The 19,031-nt window shown below is 36.3% G+C and overlaps 1 protein-coding gene across 8 annotated transcripts in view; it reads left to right on the top strand.

The window, feature by feature from the left end:
• The window catches only part of MAEA (macrophage erythroblast attacher, E3 ubiquitin ligase), a 52,616-nt gene extending 35,698 nt beyond the window's left edge, over positions 1–16,918 (top strand). For 4 of the 8 annotated variants that reach the window (XM_075148505.1, XM_075148497.1, XM_075148501.1 and 1 more), the window contains 7 exons: positions 1,644–1,766; positions 2,665–2,778; positions 4,807–4,883; positions 11,263–11,371; positions 15,116–15,249; positions 16,008–16,203; positions 16,623–16,918. In XM_075148505.1, coding sequence (XP_075004606.1) covers positions 1,644–1,766; positions 2,665–2,778; positions 4,807–4,883; positions 11,263–11,371; positions 15,116–15,249; positions 16,008–16,203; positions 16,623–16,718 — 849 coding nt within the window. In that variant the 3' untranslated portion in view covers positions 16,719–16,918. The remainder of the gene's footprint in view (positions 1–1,643; positions 1,767–2,664; positions 2,779–4,806; positions 4,884–11,262; positions 11,372–15,115; positions 15,250–16,007; positions 16,204–16,622) is intronic. The other 4 variants (XM_075148499.1, XM_075148503.1, XM_075148498.1 and 1 more) reach the window with 1 other exon arrangement.
• The last annotated feature ends 2,113 nt before the right edge of the window (positions 16,919–19,031 follow it).

Consider the following 19,031-nt stretch of genomic DNA (forward strand, 5'->3'; position numbering starts at 1 on the left):
TGACCTCAGTGTGACTTACCTGGTTTTGATACCACTAGAGCTGCATGAGGCCCTTCATTCTTTTGATGGTATAATGGTTTTGTTGCTATGATCATACAAGCTATAAAATGTAGTTGCATGTCAACTATCCTTAATATTTTGTATTTAAACTCACATTCAAGTCATAAGAGAGAAAGCTTTAGTAAAAGCTGCAACTTGTGCTGCACTTTAGAAGTACATGTGGCCTGTTTACATTTTTGTAAATAACCATTCGGACAAACCTAGCATGGTCTCGTCCATTTTTCCAATACTATTAGATTTCTTGTATTTATAAGGAAAAATTGGCTAATGAAATGTGCCAGTTGATGTGAATGTGATATGCCTGATGCTACTTCTATTTTTTTATCTTTGTCTCAAGGAATACAAATTCTAAGACTAAGTATATTCAGCTGTTCTAACAGCTGAAAATGCTATCTATTTCTCAGAGTGATTTTATTCACTAGAGCGATTGTAATATTTGTGATATTCAGCATTTCAGTTGTATAGTTTTCAGCATTTTGCTGTGAAATCTACATAAAAATGAACTTGTTCAAAATTAGAGTGCATATTAATCAAATACTTTAGTACTGGATTTCTGTTTGTGTATTGAATTATGGTTTCCCACAGTGTATTTTCTTCAGCAAAGTAGGAACTGTCACAGCATGACATATTTATGCAGCTCCGAAATAACTTTTGGTGGTGCCAATTCAGAATGGATCCAGTTGTTTAGGAACATCTACCTAAGTCTTCTTTTCAGCAGAAATATATGGGGGGAAAAAAATTGTTTGATACCCTACTAGATCTTAAATTGTATTCAGTCGCATTTGCCTTGATTGATATGAATGTGTGAAGCTGCTGGTAATTAAAAAACAGCATAGGCCTATTATAGGTTTGCTCTGGGCAAATTTGATACTAGATTGCTGCTTTTTCTTCAAAAACATCTGCTTGTGATAAGCACTTGAGGAATCTTGTGGCCCACTCGTTCCCTAACTGTTTTTTAATATAGTAACTTTGTTTTATCGCCTCAGTTTCAGATGTTGTAGACAGAACTATTGTAAGCAATTGAAGGTCTGGGGCTTACAACATTAAGCAAATGAGAGAAAATATATTGGAGACCTCAGACCATTGTAGGACTTTGCTTAAAACTCAATAGTTATAGATGTCTAGGTAAAGTACATTTAGATTCTCCTCTTTTATGTAGTTCTTGCTCACTTTAGCAAATGTTATGACATTGTCATGGTCCAATTGACATAGTAGTAGGCCAAGCTTTGAGGAAACCAAGTACTCCTGTAAGTGTCAACTGCACTGAAGTGATCACAGGATCTGGTCACTTTCTATGCAAAGCTCCTAGGTTTAATCTTTACTCTTTTTTTTTTTCTAGTTTTGTTGTATAAGTAGACTTAGAAAAATATTGTCACTATCTCACTATCAGAATATCTCAGTGCATCAAAATACAGTCTTTAAAATATACTGTAATGTCTTTTTGTAAAGTACTATCCTAAAAACCAGAGGTCTTTACAACAAAGTCTCTGGTATCTCTGTATTCCAGTTCTGTTGAAGAGTGGATTTCTGTGTAAAGTATCAGCACAACTTAACAAGACCTGCTTTCCTTTTTGTTTTTGAAGGACTTGGTAAATATTGAGATGTTTTTGACTGCTAAAGAAGTGGAAGAGTCATTGGAAAGACAAGAGACTATGACTTGCTTGGCTTGGTGTCATGATAACAAATCCAGGCTCAGAAAAATGAAGGTATGAAAATGTAACGTGTTCATGTTTTGCTTAAATTGTTTTCTAAATGTTTTCTAAACTACTTGGATATTTGATGTGGTCAATTTGGTTTAAATTATAGGTCTTGAATGAGGCCTTGTATAAAAGTAAGGATAGTAAGTACAAAACTTTTCTTTTAAGAAGGCGTAGGTAGTTGGAGCTAAACTAGCTCACACAAATGCCAAACCTGAAACCGAGACATAGGTCCTCTTATGGATGCAAGTGTTGTCTCAACAAATTATGCTCAAATAAAATAATAATATTCAGTTGGTTTTAGTGTGATTTACAAACGTCTAAATGCAGAAGTATGTAGTATCTTGATGCATGTGAACTTACATTTATAACTCTTTGCATCCTGCTGAGAATATAACTCAGTTTGTATATGAAAGTGTCTTAAGAGTGAGATTAATTGGTAAACCTAGGTCCTCAGGCTTATCACTGAGAGAAATTTCATACAGATTTTTGTCTTAGTATTTTTTAAGTCTTGTATATAAGAAAATAGAACTTGACTGAAGAACTAACTTTCTGTGAGAAACTACTGTTGAAATGTTTTTTTTTTTTTCAAAAATAAAAGCCGAGTCTAATGAAGTAATAAACACAGTAAGTCTTTTTCTAGCCATTGAATACCATGACCTGAACATGCTGTATACTTGTTCCTATGCAGTTGGTTTAAATTTCCTTGTCTCTTAAATTCTGCATTTCAAAACATGCTGTAGTCTTTTATAGGGCTTGCAGAAATCTGTTTTTAACTGATATTAACCAAAATCCCTGCCTCCCTCGACGATGTTGTGTCTTATTTTTTAAACTAAGCGCTTTCTTTAACCAAAAATGTTTGAGTGCACTTAATGATAAGCAAAGAGTGACGTTCTCTGTCACTCAGGGGCGCCAAAATGAGAATGAACCGAAGATGGGACGCAAAAGTAAATCGGCCAGTGATTACTCTAAAGAAAATGATGATCTTATTATGGAAACCATTAAAGGAAAACCAGAATTGGTATGTAAACACTATTGCATAATTATACTGCTAAAAATCCCCCTTGTGTAATCTTAATATGTTAAGTAATATAAGAAATAAAATCTGAACGTCTTACTTTTTCATCACCAATCTTCAACAAACAGTAAATAGGGAAAAATCTTCCCCATCCCTCTTTTTGGAAAACAACAGCAAAAAAATCTATTTCTGCAAGCCCTACTCTTTTTAAAGAAAGAAAAAAAAAAAACCAACATCCAAAGATAAGGCTGTGAGAGATCAGAGTTGGAAGAAGAGAAATCACTATGGTTCTTTTTGAAACACAAATAAACGTTTCTTCTGTTTCTGGTTGCTTAGCTACTTATCAATGTTAATGTTCTAAAATCCTAGCCACCACCTTAATGCAAGCCTAATCTAAAAATTGAAGTGTATGTTGGCCTGGGAAACCGTGCAGTCTTATAGTCTTTACAGATGCGAGCTATCCAAACTCCTGTGAATATCTGCTGTGGAATTGTTTGGAGGTATACAAAGTTGGAATGTATGCATCGTTTGATTGTCTAGGACTCTTTTCTTCTAGTTACACTTGTCTGCAGAACCCATACAGCCATTGGCTTGCAGCTTACTTGAAAATTCATAAATAAAAACAAAACACAAACTCTGAGGATTGTTTTGAGATGTGGGTTTTCTGCTGTTGAAACACTTTAACGAAATACTAAGCCCTAGGATTTAGTATCATTAACAATCAAAAAGCTTGATTGATTTTTTTTTTAGTAGAAACAAACTTAGCTAAAATTCTAAACGAGGGTTCTGTGCAGATTTGAGTAACAGGGTATTTTAAAATAGTCCTATTTGAAAATTTCAAATAAAGTAGAGAAGAAATTTTTATTCTCTGCTAAACATGGGCTTGAGTAGAGAAAAATGCATGGTTGAAAAATAATTAATTTTCTATTCCTTAAACAAGTATATCTTAACATCATTTTTATGTTCAAATGGCTTCCAGTTCAAATCTTAAAATGAGCAATTATTGCAATGTGTGCATTAGTCACCCCAGGCAGTTAACTGATACAAATTTGGAGTTGCTCAAATTCCTACTGAAGTCACTGAGGAATTTTGATATTACTGTGCTGATGGACAATAAACAAAAGGCAACATTCATTAGAAGCATGGGGGAAGAAAAAAACCATTTGCCAAATGGAGCAGGGTAACTCAAGGAACACAGTTCTTTTCAAGATTCAAAGGACTTTGGGTTTTCGTTGTTTTCTGAAGGTAATAAAACAGTTGACTGTGTCCCTATAAAGAAGCATAGTGACTTGTTCTTTTGTGGGGGGAGAATCTTTTTCTTTTTAATTCCACATATTCAAAGTTTTTTTATAGATTTTGTGAACTGGTGATGGAATTTGATTTAAAGGGACACTGTCAACTTCATTAGGCTTCAAATTTTACCTTTTTCCAAAAACAGGTAAATGTCACTTGGTTTTCTTGTTTGAGACTTGTTTCCAGCATGGCTTTTAGATGTTTGACAAGAAGAGCGGGATAGAAGTTTGAAGAAAGGGAGGGAGGGAGGGGATTGCAGCAACTTAAACTCAGTACTGTTTTTTGTTAATATTGGGGGCTTTCAAAATAGTGTTCAAAGATTTGTTTCTTCCTTGCAGTCTTCTGGGTAGACCTCTCTTGTCTAAATTATCCCACAGTCCCAAACTTCTGTTGAATCTACTATAAATTCTAAAAGTACAAAGAAACCACCTGTAACTCTCACTTGCATCTCAGGTAACGATGCTTTCAGTCATTAGGAAAAAGTTCATCCCTGCTAAAATACTGGAGTTTTGAAGGAGGCAAGACGAGGAGGTTTTGTTTGCTTTTAGGGAATTCTGTGCTGATGTCCTGTCCATAAAGTCAGCAATTCAACTTTTTTTTGCATGAATGCCTAAAAGCAAGCAAAGAAGGTTGCATGTTATTAACACTTTCTTTTTTTGTTGTGCACACATAGTACTTAACATACTGTGCAGTGCAGTTTTGGCACCATCTAAGACCCTGTCTTGTCTTTAATCTCAGAGCTGTCTGGAGTTCAGCCTAAGGATTCAGGAGTTCATTGAACTCATTCGACAGAACAAGAGACTGGATGCTGTGAGGTATGAAATTAGGATGCTTACCAAACAATTTTCTTAACAAGATGGTGGTATGCTTCATTAGAAACATGTGACTATTATTGCAACACCCAGAAGCCCTGCTGCTGTAAAGGATCTTGCTAATATTCTGATCAGTCTTTGGATTTAAGCTGGAGTTGAATTTTTTTTTTTTAAAGGCAAGGTGTCATTCCACAGATGCACCTTTTTAAAAACTTAATGTTGTCGCTGAAACTCTGCATCTTACTCTTCAAAATCAAAGTTTAGAAAATTAATCTGTGTTAAAAAACAATTGTATTTTCTGGTGGCATACAATACAATGAACATATTTACCCTTAACTAATTTTCAAGAGGTACAGCTAGCTTCTCATAGCAACTCACTGCAGTTTCAATCACTAAAAACACTAAAAGGTTAAGCTTTAGATGGGTGTTTCATTAACATTTTCAGTTTTGACTGAATGGTCTTCTGTTTTATCTTCATTAAACTCTTTGTTCTACAAGTTATGCTTTAGGCCAGGTTCACTTTTGTATTGAACGGATAATTTGGAGTTCTGTAATGTCATGAATGTGAGAATAATGAGCTATGTTATGTTACCCCCACTCCCTTTCACTGGCCCTAAATGAAGAAACCAACTCAATATCTATTTTCACCTCTTTTGAACTAGCTCAGTGGGGACTACTTTGAGGAAAAAAGTAACGCTGCACAAAGTGGTGTGAATCAGTAACTGAACTAGAGTCAGACCTAATCACTGCCTGACTTCAACCACAGGAAACCGGTTCTGCTGAAATGAGTGGAAGTTTGATAATGGGACCATAAAATGTGTTGATAATTCTGATCTTGCCAGCACCACAAAGTATGATGCAGGTAGCAGAGCTACTGGAGCTTACACATGGACAAGGGAGAGAGGAACTCACAGCAGGTTCTGTTTTGTAAGACTAAACCTAGGGAGAGATGACAAGTTTTATGGCCAGACTTGAAGCTTTGCTGATACATTTCAGTGATAACACGGCTGCCATTTAACATTTCTGACAAGTTTTATGTTAAGGAAGTTGCAAGTCTTACTGCCTTTCAAGCCATACTAGGTACTCCAGAAATTGAAACCAGCAGGAGGCTTGTATTTGTGGCAAAACTGCTTTTTGGAGAGGAGCACAAAGCTATAGAAAACGTATGAAGTATCATAGCATAAGCACAGACTGAAAGCGTTCTAGCGCATTCCCAAGTTTTAGATGTAGAAACTCTTCTGCAAGGCAAACCACATCACTAACTGTCTTGAATAGAATGAGTGAGAAAGACTTATTTGTTTAAAAACAAGAATAAAGAAAAAGGTAGTGCAAATATGCGGAGAGGCCAGTCTAATAGTAACACCACCCCCAAAATTATTCACCTTAAGTTTTAGGGTTATTTCCAGTTGTTATTTCTAATTTCATTCAAATGTGTTGCTTGCTTTGAGCTAACTCGTATCATTCCTACTTTGCCCTATTTGCACCTAAATCGTCATCGTTTTGGCCCCAGCCAATGCAAATGTGCAATCTGATAAACTCCAGCTAATTTTAGTGTTAATAATTTATAAAAAAAAAAAAAAAACCAAACTACATGTGAGCATTTAGATACGTGCACTTACCCTTCGATAGAGTTCTCAAATCCTAAGGAATTGTCAGGTACTCGTGAAAAGGATGAAAGACACTCAAATACATTATCTGTCTTCTGAAGCCCATGGTGCTCTTTATATCCAACGAATACTGTGCCTTTGTGCCTTTAGCTTTATTCTCCGCTAAGTTTGCTTCTTTGCCAAATGTGCAGTCATGCATTTTAACAGTGAGTAGTCCATGCTCTAAAAACTATTTTCTTTGAGCTGCAGCTTCCTTATGTAGCTTGGAAACCAAAGGGCAGGCATAGAGCTGAAATAAGAAGATAAGCTGAGAACTGGGACAAAGTAGATAAGGTCAATCTGTATTTTATTGTTGTTACTGGATATTTGTTTCCTTCTGATCTGTTTTCCACATCAGAACTGGTAAAATTTGCAAGTTGTCAACCCTCAAGAGGACCCAGCACTCTTGGCGTGGAATAATTTGTACTATCATAGCCTCTGAGGTTTAAGACTTACAGCTCCTATCTACATTGCAAATAGGCATCCATATTGAATGTTGTTAGGGGTGAAGCGTGTATATTCCATATACCTATTGAAATTCAGGGTTGACATATATTTTATACTCAGCAATTATAACTTGCCAGTCATAACAATGCTGCTTTAACTTCGTAACTTCTTGTAAAATGAAAAGGAGCTACAGAAGTCCTTCTATATCTTAATTCAGTCCTTCTTAACAGGGTAAGTTTCGATAATTTTGTACATTCAGAGTTCAACATCTCAATGTTTTCCTTAAATAATGTAGCTTTAAAATGTTATTTTTCACCATTTCTTTCCTCTTTGCTTCAAAATAAATATGTAATGAATAAGGGAATATATTTTGGGAAGGTGTAGCATAAATCTCATTGCTTCTAGCAAACCATTGGAACTTGTGTTTTTATTAGCTTGCTTCTGTTAAGTGCCTGCAGCAGGATTCTTTCAGTATTGTGTCCGTGGTGCAATAAATAGGTCAGGCATCCATTAGAAAGCAGAGAAAGAGGCTGTTTACCAAGTAGTTTCCTGTATGAGTGGAACTCGGAGAACTGACATTTTGTTGAAACGCAGCTGGTGTTTAAATAAGTTTGAAAGCTTTGCTTACTGCCTGCTGAGAACCTCTAAAGTGACATATTGCTTTTAGGTTAAAATTGATGTGAGCTTTAATTATACATCTTATTTATTAATTTATTATACATCTTTATTTAATAAGTGTTTGAATTTCTGTAGCTTTTTAGAGTATGAGTACAAACGGACCTTCCTCTAAGGTAGCTTATCAGAGTAGTCTTGAAAGTGCAAGTTTTAAGAATGTACAAAAACTATTTCTTGAATACAAAGAGTAAATCTCTTAAGCTTGAGTACATCACAAAGTTTTTTGCCTAGTATCATTAGCCTTTATTTCCCACAGTCTCATTTAGGTTTTTTTGTAACGCTCATACCTATTACAGTAACAATGAATGACTGCTGACACTAATTTCACACTTTTGGGGCTCTCACTAATTTCATTCTAGGAAATCTGACAGCATTCTGCTGCTTTGCTCTTATGGGATGCTAGAGATACACAGTTCTTAGCTAAAAGCTCAACAAAACACCCTGTGCACTTCTTGTTCTTGGGATATAAAGAACAAAAGGAGTGAATAAAAATAGCTGATGATGCACAGAGTCAGGAGAAAGTGGCCACAGTCTATTCATTTTAGTAAACTTCTCTCCTACAAGGGTGAATAAACACAGTTTGTTCCTTTATTTTTATTATGGGGTGAGGTGGGGGGTGGGCTTTAACAGGCATATAAAAATAATAATAAAACTTTTGAGCACTTTATAAATTTTGCTAGTAGTCATAATGGTCTCTTAAGATAAAGGCATTCAGGCATCAGTCAGAAAGACTGAGCAGAAAGAAAAAGTCCTTTCTTGATAATACCTTATGTTTGTGTTCAGTTATTGCTACTTCCTGATAAATATGTTCATTCTTATATTCAGGCATACACATACACACTGTATAGCTTAAATACTTTTTTAACAACTTAATGTACCCTTAGTAGACAGTAAACTGTGAATCTTCAGGTCTTCATAAATATCCTTTCATTCTTGCATTTGTCAAGTACAATATGTCTGCTGTACATGCGTGGGCTAGAGGAACAGCTATTTCAAACAAAAGATGATGGACTTTGTCCCCGCAGAGTTTACAGAATCATTCTGGGATTTGAAAAACAAAATTTTCTACCTATTACTTTGATCTGTCACAAGAATTTAGTGGTTTCAGTGATGGTCCACTGGTCATGATTTAAAAAAATAATTTTAAAAAAAATTTTGCCCCCTGCTCTAGCTATACTGACTAGTGTGTGCTAATGGTGGTAAAAACATCGTAAATAAGCATTGTAAGGTTCATATATACCTCCAAGAGCATAACGTTTGCACAAAGAGATGGAAATAGCTGGATGAAAAGGGAAGGGGTGAATAATGGCATGAGGGCAAATAAGATGTTATTTAAATGTTGTGCATTCACGAGGACTCACATAATACTGTTTCTTGCTTCCAATCTAAAAAAGACTTTAGAGTCTATGAATTAACAAACTTGCTTCTCTTTTAAAGGATAACTTGCTTCATTTTAATTTCTCTGTGTTAGCACTCAGAGGATGAAGTTCAGACATCAGCATGGCAGGCTCTGTGGGAAAACTTCCTTGTTTTCTTACGGGGCACAGGCCGAAGGGAAGGTCAGGAGATAAAGACCAACAGAACTTCAGAAAACCTAATTCCTTCTGGCTGAATCCAAAATGGCCACCACCTCCCAGCGTGTTCAGTACTTTGCATATGATGGAAGTGTTGGATTGCTGAGCACTTCTCCTTTGAATGGCTAGCACACACAGTGATTGTATATCGTACATACACAAAACAAAGTGTTAATTCTAGCTCTTCTTGAACACATACAGTAAGCGTGGCCAGTATTTGCCTGTTGCAGCTGAGGGCCTTCCTATAAGCAAGGGGGATGTATTGTTGAAAAGCTGTCTGTAAGAGCAAATTGTCAAGGCCTGACGGGGAGTAGGACCATAATACTAACAAGGCTGATGCAAAACTGTTTTAACATCACAGAACACAAGTGCACAGTGATCAGTTCTTTTAAGAGGATTTTTTTTCCTCTTCTCCCTCATGCATGCATACACAGTAATTTAGCTTAACTGGTAGGTGTGACTAAGCTTTCTTCTAAATAGCTATCGCTTTCATCTGCAGCTCTGCACTAGTACTTATTTTAGCTTTCTTCCAGTATGTCCAGGCTGCCGAGTCTCTTCTCTCAGGCCATGGGTTTTGTACTTCTGCTTTCATAACAGCATCACCTGGGGAACAATATTTACATTCCTGAATTGCTCACCCGAAATAGGAAGTTGGGTGGAAACAGCCTGTCCTACGTAACTTCCATTGCTTCCTGGTTTGGGTGGGAGAGGAAGTAGGAGTACTGAAACTCTGCTGAAGAGACTGTTCTCATGCTATTGATGACCTAAGTGTGGTTAGGAACACAGAATTGGGGGGGGAACTTACCTAGATTTTTTTTTTTTTAATTCAACCCATGAAATGGGCAATTGGAAAATGCTGTATATTCCTAAAAGTAATTTGTAACTTTAAACAGATTTTAATAAGACTCCTTGATAAGTGTTTGCTCTTTTTAACTTTTAGGGTGCTTCAGAGGTGACTTGGTATCTTCCCCATAATACAAACTGTGGAGAAAATACGGTGTAGGGAAGACTTTTCTACACTTACGCAGTGCCAGAAATTCAATATAGTGCTGATTCCGTAGTCGGTCTACTATGCAACATCTGTGCACCACTGAAAACAGGAGCTTTTAGTGGAAATGCTGGACTAATCATCCAGTTTAAAGGCTGGAGGGTTCTCCTGCACACTGAAACTCCAACTTGAGAATTGATGATCTTGGGAAGACTAGATAGGGGAGGCTTCCATACAGGGTTTTAAAGTAGTTGAATATCCTTATAATCTGATAATAATTCTCTGGTTTCTTAGTATTAATTTCCCTGAAAAATATTAAAGTTTGTATTTTTGCTTTAAATATGTTTCTGGTAATTCTGTCACTTCTTTCAAATACCCAAGTTTTCAGCCTTGTGTGTATCTCTTATAATCAGTATGTGTTAAAGTACAAAAACTTGTACTGAAGTTCTGCTTAATTTTTTATTTCCCTGGCAAAAAAAATTTGCTCTTAACAAGGTGTTTTCTACTACATTACCCTGCAATTTCTTGTAGTCTGCACAGAAAGTGATATTGCCTTCTAGCCTATGAAAAAAAAAAAAATATCATTCATTCAAAAGTAAACATTCTCTCAAATGTCAGCATAAGCAAGGTAGATATTTGAACACTCTTGATGTTTAATGGTTTGGAATAGCTGATTATCAGACTGCATTTATCTCACTTGCGCGTGTATGCCAAAGGAGTAAGTGTGATATATTGAGCTTGCGTAAGCAGAGACATTTCTTCTAATAATCATGGATCTGTCATTCTAGATGTAGGTGAGGTAAGACTTTATGCTACGGTAAGAAGTTCTGGTTTCTAAGAAATTACAGTGTAAAATTGCTAATTCTTAAAGTCATTCTTGCGTTCACATTTGCAGGATGTACTTTTTTAAGCCCTTTAAATGCATCACCTTTTGGAGTTCATGTATTGAGAGCAGAATCCAGAGTTTTTCTCTGAAATTCTTACCTAATTAAGTAAATTTACTTGATTTAGAAACAAGGCTACCTAATAAAGATAGAAATTCTGTATTTCAGACATGCAAGAAAGCATTTCAGTCAGGCTGAGGGAAGCCAGCTGGATGAGGTTCGACAAGTGATGGGAATGTTGGCCTTTCCTTCAGACACTCATATCTCCCCCTATAAGGTAACGTTATGTTTGAAATTCAGTGGTACAGCAGAATAATAAAATACATGTTGCAGCTCTTTTTCCTTACAGGAAAATGCGTTGATAATCTGAAGATCAAATGTTGTTCTAATTTTACTTTTCTAAAATCCACCTTTATAATAGTCCTTAATTTTAATAACCAGTGCTTGCCTGTAGATCAATCCAGGTAGTATTTGTATTGTTGCAGTTGGATCTTAATAGTAATGGACGGATTCCCACTGAGCTAGGCTTACCACAAACCCAGCACTAAAGATCTGTGGGACTGGAAGCACGATAGGCAAATACACGGCAAGAGACAGAAGATGGGGAAGTACAAAGAAAAAAATGAGATAGTTTTGTTCAACATGCTAGGCTGTGGCCTTTAATACACTAGCAGCAGTTCTTAATTCTACTTCTCAAATTTCTGTTCTTGCGGTGGTTGGGATGAAGAAAGGAAAGATGATTTGAATGATCTGAAAGCAGTATTTTTGATGCTTAAAAGTAAGTATTCATTTATTTGGATTATACAAATTAATGTAGATATTAGTGGTAATATCTACATCTAAATCTGAATCAAGCAAAATTCATAGGTAGTTACTGTTTCTACAGATTTTGAGTTTGTTCTGTGGTCATGTACTAATTCACATTTTTTTTGGTTTTTTTTTTTTTAACTTGGTATTGGAGGTGGAAGGTAGACAAGGTTTGGGCTGGCAAAGCAAGACAAGAACCCTGTGAAATGCCAAGCCAATATGTGGCAATGCCAGTATAAACATGTTTTTTAAACACTTGATGATGAAATCAATGGTTTAACAAAACAAACACAAAAAAAACCCCAAACCAACAACCCACAGAATTAATGTGAATTTCTTTGCTAATCCTGGAGTCTTAGAAGGATCCTGGTATTTTGTATTCTACATTTGATGTGAGTTACAAGCATAAATGATAGATGTGTTAGAAGACTGGGTGTAAGACAGAGGTTATCATTGTTTTAGTAGTTAGAAAGGAATAGGCAGGAAATAAAAATCCTGTATTTTGTTCTAAGGGCTAGTTTGGACAGAATGTTTCAATGAGGGAGAGCAAGGAGAAAAGCTAGTATTGTTTCATGTATAACCATACAATTGGAACAAATTCCCTACAACTTTTTATGGATCTGACTTAAAACATTCTAGTTTATAGAAGTTATGTTTTGGGTCCTCTAATAACTACCTAGATAAACAGAATCATAGAGTGCATGCTTGTTTGGAGGTACCTTTAATATGTTGACTAGGAGTTCTGTGCATAAATGACTTCCTAAAATGGCTTTGAGTAAAATTACTTTTAAATCTGTGAGAAAGTTTGTTGGATCACAGTATCTCTAATCAATTGATTTTTATTAATCCAAGGGAATAAGCATCTTCTATAACCAATGAAGAGAACTTTCTCCAGCTTGTTGTCCTATCTTTTAGGACTTTAAGGAAAACATATTTAATGTTGTGGCAAAACAAGCTATTTTCTTTTGATATCCTTTGAACAAGCTTGTGTAGCTGCGGGTGGAATTATTCCAACTGGACATTTAGTAAGCTGCTACTTTTGTGTCCCATCACCTAGGCCCTTAATCATAGGCTTTTCTTAACCATTAGTAGTATACTTTATCTCTTTGTTATGGATCTGTTGTCGGCTCTGTCTGTTACATTTTCTCAAGAATTGCCTTAAGGTCAGAACAAAAGCTTTATCCTGGAACCCCGGGAACATTATGGCCTTAGATGGGGCAGGTGATAGAGCAAACAGACATGCAGTCTGGTGGCAGAAACGGTGCTTTTTGTTTTAGTTAAGGCAAGATACGTGTATGTATTTACTTATGTCCAGGATTCTTTCCTTTCCTGGAAAGACTTGCCTCTGAATCTTTCTGCCTCTTCCTCATGTGAATTCTTCTTTCTTTTGCGCTGTTTTTCTTCAACCATAGGCCCACAGTTGATCCAACTGTTTCTGCTGCAAGACTTTTTCCTTAGTATTCGTGGCGGCTCTTCTGAATCTCTTGAAATCCATCACTTACGCTTGTGCCCTTTTTCAGCTTCTGTGTAATTTCGCTTTCTAAACACTTGTCAGAAAAACACACTAGAACTGGTTTGTGAGCTGCATCTCTTCCCTCCCTCATCCAAAGATCTTCCCAGTCTAATGGGAGCTATTAAAACTCCGCTGATCCTGTCTCCAATCCAACACCTATTTTGTCTGTGTTCATGGAGACATGCAACTTCATAATCTCAGCTAAGATTTACTAGTTGTACATAAACCACTTCTCCCCACTGTTCAAGTAGTCAAGTTTTTAGTTAGAGAGAAGGGATGGAGAAATAATTCTGCACTTACTTAGACAACTGCTGTCAAAATCCAGTTTAGCACTACTTTAAATGTTGGCCTCTTACAGCTCTACAAAGTATTTTCCAAGTTTATCTGAAATATAGTTCTGTTAACATGTAATTTTAGGATAATGATGAAAAATTTATTCATATTTAAAAAAAATGTATAATGGTACCATTAAATCATTTGGATAAAAGTTCTCAGGCCAGTCTGATCTTCTTGGGGTGGGGGAATTCCAGGATACAGGCTACAACAAAAGGTAATGCTGGAGTCCCTCCTTCTCCAGTGTCTTGACTTGAATGAACAGGGAACTGAGGAGAGGCAGAATGGGCCAAGGTGGTACAGAGCAAAGCATAAAGACTAGTGCCCACATCATGGTAAAATCACTGCCTAGTAATTTTGGTATAACATGTTTTGAATTTGATGCTGCTACTCAGTGTATTGTCTGTCACTAAGTCTTTGATTTTCTTTAAAAGCTTGTTTTAAAAACTAAACAATATACTAAAATATATTATTGCTTCTCCTAGTTGCCTCGAAGTGTAGCATGCACAGTTGATAATATGAACTTATTTCTAAGATAAATAAACATTGTCACTTCTCATGACCAAAATGCAGGTTATGGATACAAAGGAGAAGGGGTGCTAGCAGAAGAAAGGATTAGGTCTTTGCCTGTATATATAACATAAGAAGTATATTTTCAAAGGGTCTTCACTTCTCACATGACTCTTTCACAGCATTACTTTTAGGGTTCAAGATATCCTTGACTTGTGGGTTTAGTTCTTGCTTCCATGAAAAAAACATCCCTACTTTAACTACTGTTCCCTGGTTTTTAGGTAACGCACAGCATTACAATATATATTAAAGAATTTTGTCCTTAAATGCATAGCTTACCTAAGCTTTCTCTAACCTGGGGTTGTGCCAGCTCTTCAAATTAAAACCTTTTTACAAAATTGTGTAAACGTTATATATTACGAAGAGGTATCAGCAGAATTAGCCTGACTTGAGGTAAAAAACGCTTCTGACTTTTTGATGTTAATGGTTCAGAGGCTATAGAGCAAACATTCCACAATACTAACGTTGCTTCATAAGTAGGCCAGCATTCTAGAAAACTAAATGCAAGAAATAGCCTTACCAGGATTTACATACCTTAATTAGAACATTTGGTAGATGACGGAGGGAGATTGAATATTGTTATGTCAGCTATTTTAAGTAATACTTGATTTAAATCACGTTTTTAGTAAAGCAGCGTTAAAAGGTACTTTCTAAACAAGTACATTCATACTATGCATTAGCATGTATAATTTTATTTTGTGATGGATTCAGTCTAGTGATTTTTGTACAGTTTACCACCCCCAGGCTTTTGGGACAATTAGATTGAAAACAACTTATAGTTGTGTTGTTTTTTAACAGGATCTCTTGGACCCTGCTCGATGGAGAATGCTGATCCAACAGTTTAGATATGATAACTACAGACTACATCAGCTGGGAAACAATTCTGTTTTTACTATAACACTCCAGGCAGGCCTTTCAGCTATAAAAACACCGTATCCTTTAATGCAGATACTACTGTCGAGTGCAAAAAAGCATTGTGGTTTTTTTTGTTCGTGGATGCTTTTCAGAGAGCTCAAAGAGGAAATGTGACACTTGAATATTTTTGCTCATTAGTTGTTTAAATGGAGTATGAATTGGTCTCTCTATTAAATTAAGGGGAGATTATAATAAATGGCATTATGGCTTTTTTAAAAAAAAAAAAAAACAAACCACAAACAAACAAACAACAAAAAACCCAAACAACACCAAACAACAAAGAAGCCCAAACCAAAATTTTAAGGTGAAATCTACATTGTCTTTGCATACTAGGCTATCTTTCCATGTGTCTTAAGTTAGTGAATGTATCTGCAAAAGTTAGTGAGCTGGGTCAGAATTATTTTTTTTTAAGCACTTACACACAAATTTACCCTGTCTGTTTTTATGTGAATATTCAAATATATCCTGCATCTTTTGAAACTTAGTTGGATTTGCTACGTGCTATGGTGTATTAGAGAAGGACTGGTGCTACTGAAGTGTTCTACGTCAGAAGCTTTACCTGTAGGGGGTGCCAGACACTTGTTGCTCACTCTTGTTCCTTGAAACAAAGCAAGCACTTGATTCCTATACGTACACATTAAACTTTAATTAAATGGTCCTGTACATTCTATAACCTAGGCTATATTTGCAGTTTACTATCTTTTTTCAAATGTATGCCACTAACTAATTGTTGTTGCATTCTGTGGTGGTTGTTCCTTAACTTCCTGTTAAACAGACAGTGTTATAAAGAGGATGGGAGCTCAAAAAACCCAGACTGCCCTGTGTGTAGCAAATCCCTGAACAAGCTGGCTCAGCCTCTGCCTATGGCACATTGTGCCAACTCCCGACTAGTCTGCAAGATTTCGGGGGATGTAATGAACGAAAATAATCCTCCTATGATGTTACCAAATGGATATGTCTATGGATACAATGTAAGCGTTGAAATCAATGACTTACTGAAGTCTAAAATAGCAGTGGTTGTGATAACTTTCTATATCAAAATAAGAGGTTATGAACTCAGTCAGAAAGCTAGAAGTATCTTCTATATTAACAGAAGAAAAATAACTTCTTGCAGTAATTTTTAAAGGACTGTATATTTATGTGATCAAATTGGTCTTTAAAGAAGCTAATGTCTGACTGAATATATGAATTTATAACATGAAATCAAAAGGCATTGGAAATCTTTCCCCCTGGAGACCGATCATGTAGAATAAGTAACTTCTGTGGGCAAAGATATTTTGACCTCAGACTTTAACATCATTTAAAAAAAAAAAAGTTTATTTACTAACCAGTTAAATAATGCTTTGAGTTACTATTGTGAATATTATCTTTTGATTTCACTCTTTTTCAGTCTCTGCTTTCTATTCGTCAAGATGACAAAGTAATTTGCCCAAGAACCAAAGAAGTCTTCAACTTCTCACAAGCTGAGAAAGTCTACATCATGTAGGTCCATAAAACACATGATGAAGTGCCGCTGGAATTTTGACACAGTGTATATTGGCATACCCTGTAAAGGGGGGGGCCTTAATGTGTGGCAAAGAAGCAAAATCTGCCACCTTGGGGATCAGACCTGTCGGTGGCATTATTGTTTCTTGCGACCAAAGATCAATGAGCAACAATAAACACTCGTTTAAAAAAAAAAAAAAAGAGAGGAATTATGACTTAAGTTTGTACTTGAATAAAAACAAAAACAAATTTTGATTGTTAAGGTTTTGTAACATAAGGTCAAAAATTGGACTCTTCTCAAAAGTACTTTCATCTTCTAAAGGATAACTTTCTTTAAAGATGGGACACTTGCACTGGGGGAAAATTTACAACAGATTTGAAATTAAATCCATTTTTCTTCCCTCTTTTTCACAATTGTCCAAGACCCTTTTGTTATCAAAGATTTCAGTACTACCAATATGTTCTCCTTTAAGCTCCTCTTTGCCTTCTTTATGATCCTCTCGTGAAGTAATCCTGAACATGAATTATGTAACTTATTTCCATGGGAGATACTGATGTCTTTGACACAAGCCTGGCTTCTCTGGAGGATCAACTAGGGACTGGTTTGAAGGAGTATGAAGTCTTTTTCCAAACCCAAATATTTTAAGGAGGTTGCATAAGTATCAAGAGGAACTGAGAACATTTCAGGCAAAATCCAATGCTTGTTTAAATGTTCTTTTTCCAGTCTACCATAGTGTTAAAGTCCTTCTAAAGTTATTAGTTATGTGCATAGGGTTCAATATGAAATCATTAGTGCTACTGCCTTATTTCTTGCTTTGAGAATGTACTCACATGAAAATGAGCTGGTATTCTTAAGTGTTGGGCGAAGTTTCTGAAGATGCCTTGCAGGATGATTACATAATTTTAGGGTCTAAATAGTATTCATTACTGAAACTAATAGTTCAATTTTAACAACTACAGAACACATCCTTATGACTTTTCAAAAGAATTAAACCATTGTAGTTTAAACAAAACCATATTGTAGAGGTTTGTATTTAGCGCTTATTTTTGCATGTTGATGTTGATTAGCTAATAAAAGATTGTAAATGTAAAACATGTTAATAAAAATTGTTTTCCATTTCTTGATTATATAAAATTAGAAAGCTGCTTTGTATTTAAATGTAAAAAAATTAACTCTTTTATAAGGGTCTCTCTTAAAAGGAGTGCAACTTCCAAGCGTTGTTTTTAGTGTTCTGCAAGATCTAAAAAAAAAAAAAAGCCAAAAAGCCCCAACCAAAAAACCACCACCACACCACTTTCTTCTCTAAGTACTAGTTAGAGCTGTGGTTTCCTGGGATTTCAGCCCTTCTTGCTTTCTGTGGCCTAAGCGGAGTGGTGGAGAAATCCACGCTCCCAAAAAAACTAGTTTGGGAAGGGAGGGGAGGAGAGCAGCTGCCCTACAACAGGAGCGCCTCTGTCATTTCAGAAGGCCAGGTGCCAGCATGAGCTCCAAGTCCCTGATGGTGTGTCATAAAGAAGGTGCTCCAGAAGGAGCCTAGGGGAGCTTCACCTGTTTGTAAGCCATGATTGCTCACTTTTAGAAATCTGCAATCAAACAACCTATTTTGTCTATAGTGAGACCTGTTTGGTACAGGCAGTTGTAGCCTCCCGGCTGACCCCTCTGGACTGGGTCCAACACATGCACCAATAGGCTGGCTTTCATTCTCAAGCTTGCTCTGGCTTTAGAAGCCTTCCAGCTTTATGAGGGTCAGAAATGGTGGCAGGGACGGATTGCTTTGGTGCAGCTTGGAGTTCTGGTTTGCATTCCCTGACTGCTTTCTGCAGCTTTGAGCTCGGAATCCAACAGAGGTGTCAGTTCATAGCTCATGTCACGGGTGGCTTCAGACATCAAACCAAGAGCAGTACGTGACTCACAGTAAGTATAAACTTACTGCCTGTAAACGCTATCTTAATAACTTCTCTCGCTGCATTGATTGCTGCCTGGGGGTATACTGAGAAGAGGACTTTGAAAGTATGGTTTGTATAACATCGGTGGAGGTGGGGCAGAGTTATAAAGGCTTTCCTCAACAGTTGAAAGTTTGGGTAAAGATCTTGTTAAACCTGTCTCATTCTAGCAATATCTTGCATACCAGTAAGATTTTAAAATATAGGATGGGGAATCACTTGTACAACCTGACTATAACTAGATGTGGAAACGTCAATAAATATAGCCATAACCTGCTATATAGAAACCAAGTCTTTTCTGCAAAGTGTGCATCTTGTGTTACCAGCGATGCCTATGTTTCATACCAATCAAAAAGTGGCCATCAGCTAC

Source organism: Calonectris borealis, chromosome 4 (genome assembly GCF_964195595.1).
Source record: "Calonectris borealis chromosome 4, bCalBor7.hap1.2, whole genome shotgun sequence".
NCBI lineage: Eukaryota > Metazoa > Chordata > Aves > Procellariiformes > Procellariidae > Calonectris > Calonectris borealis.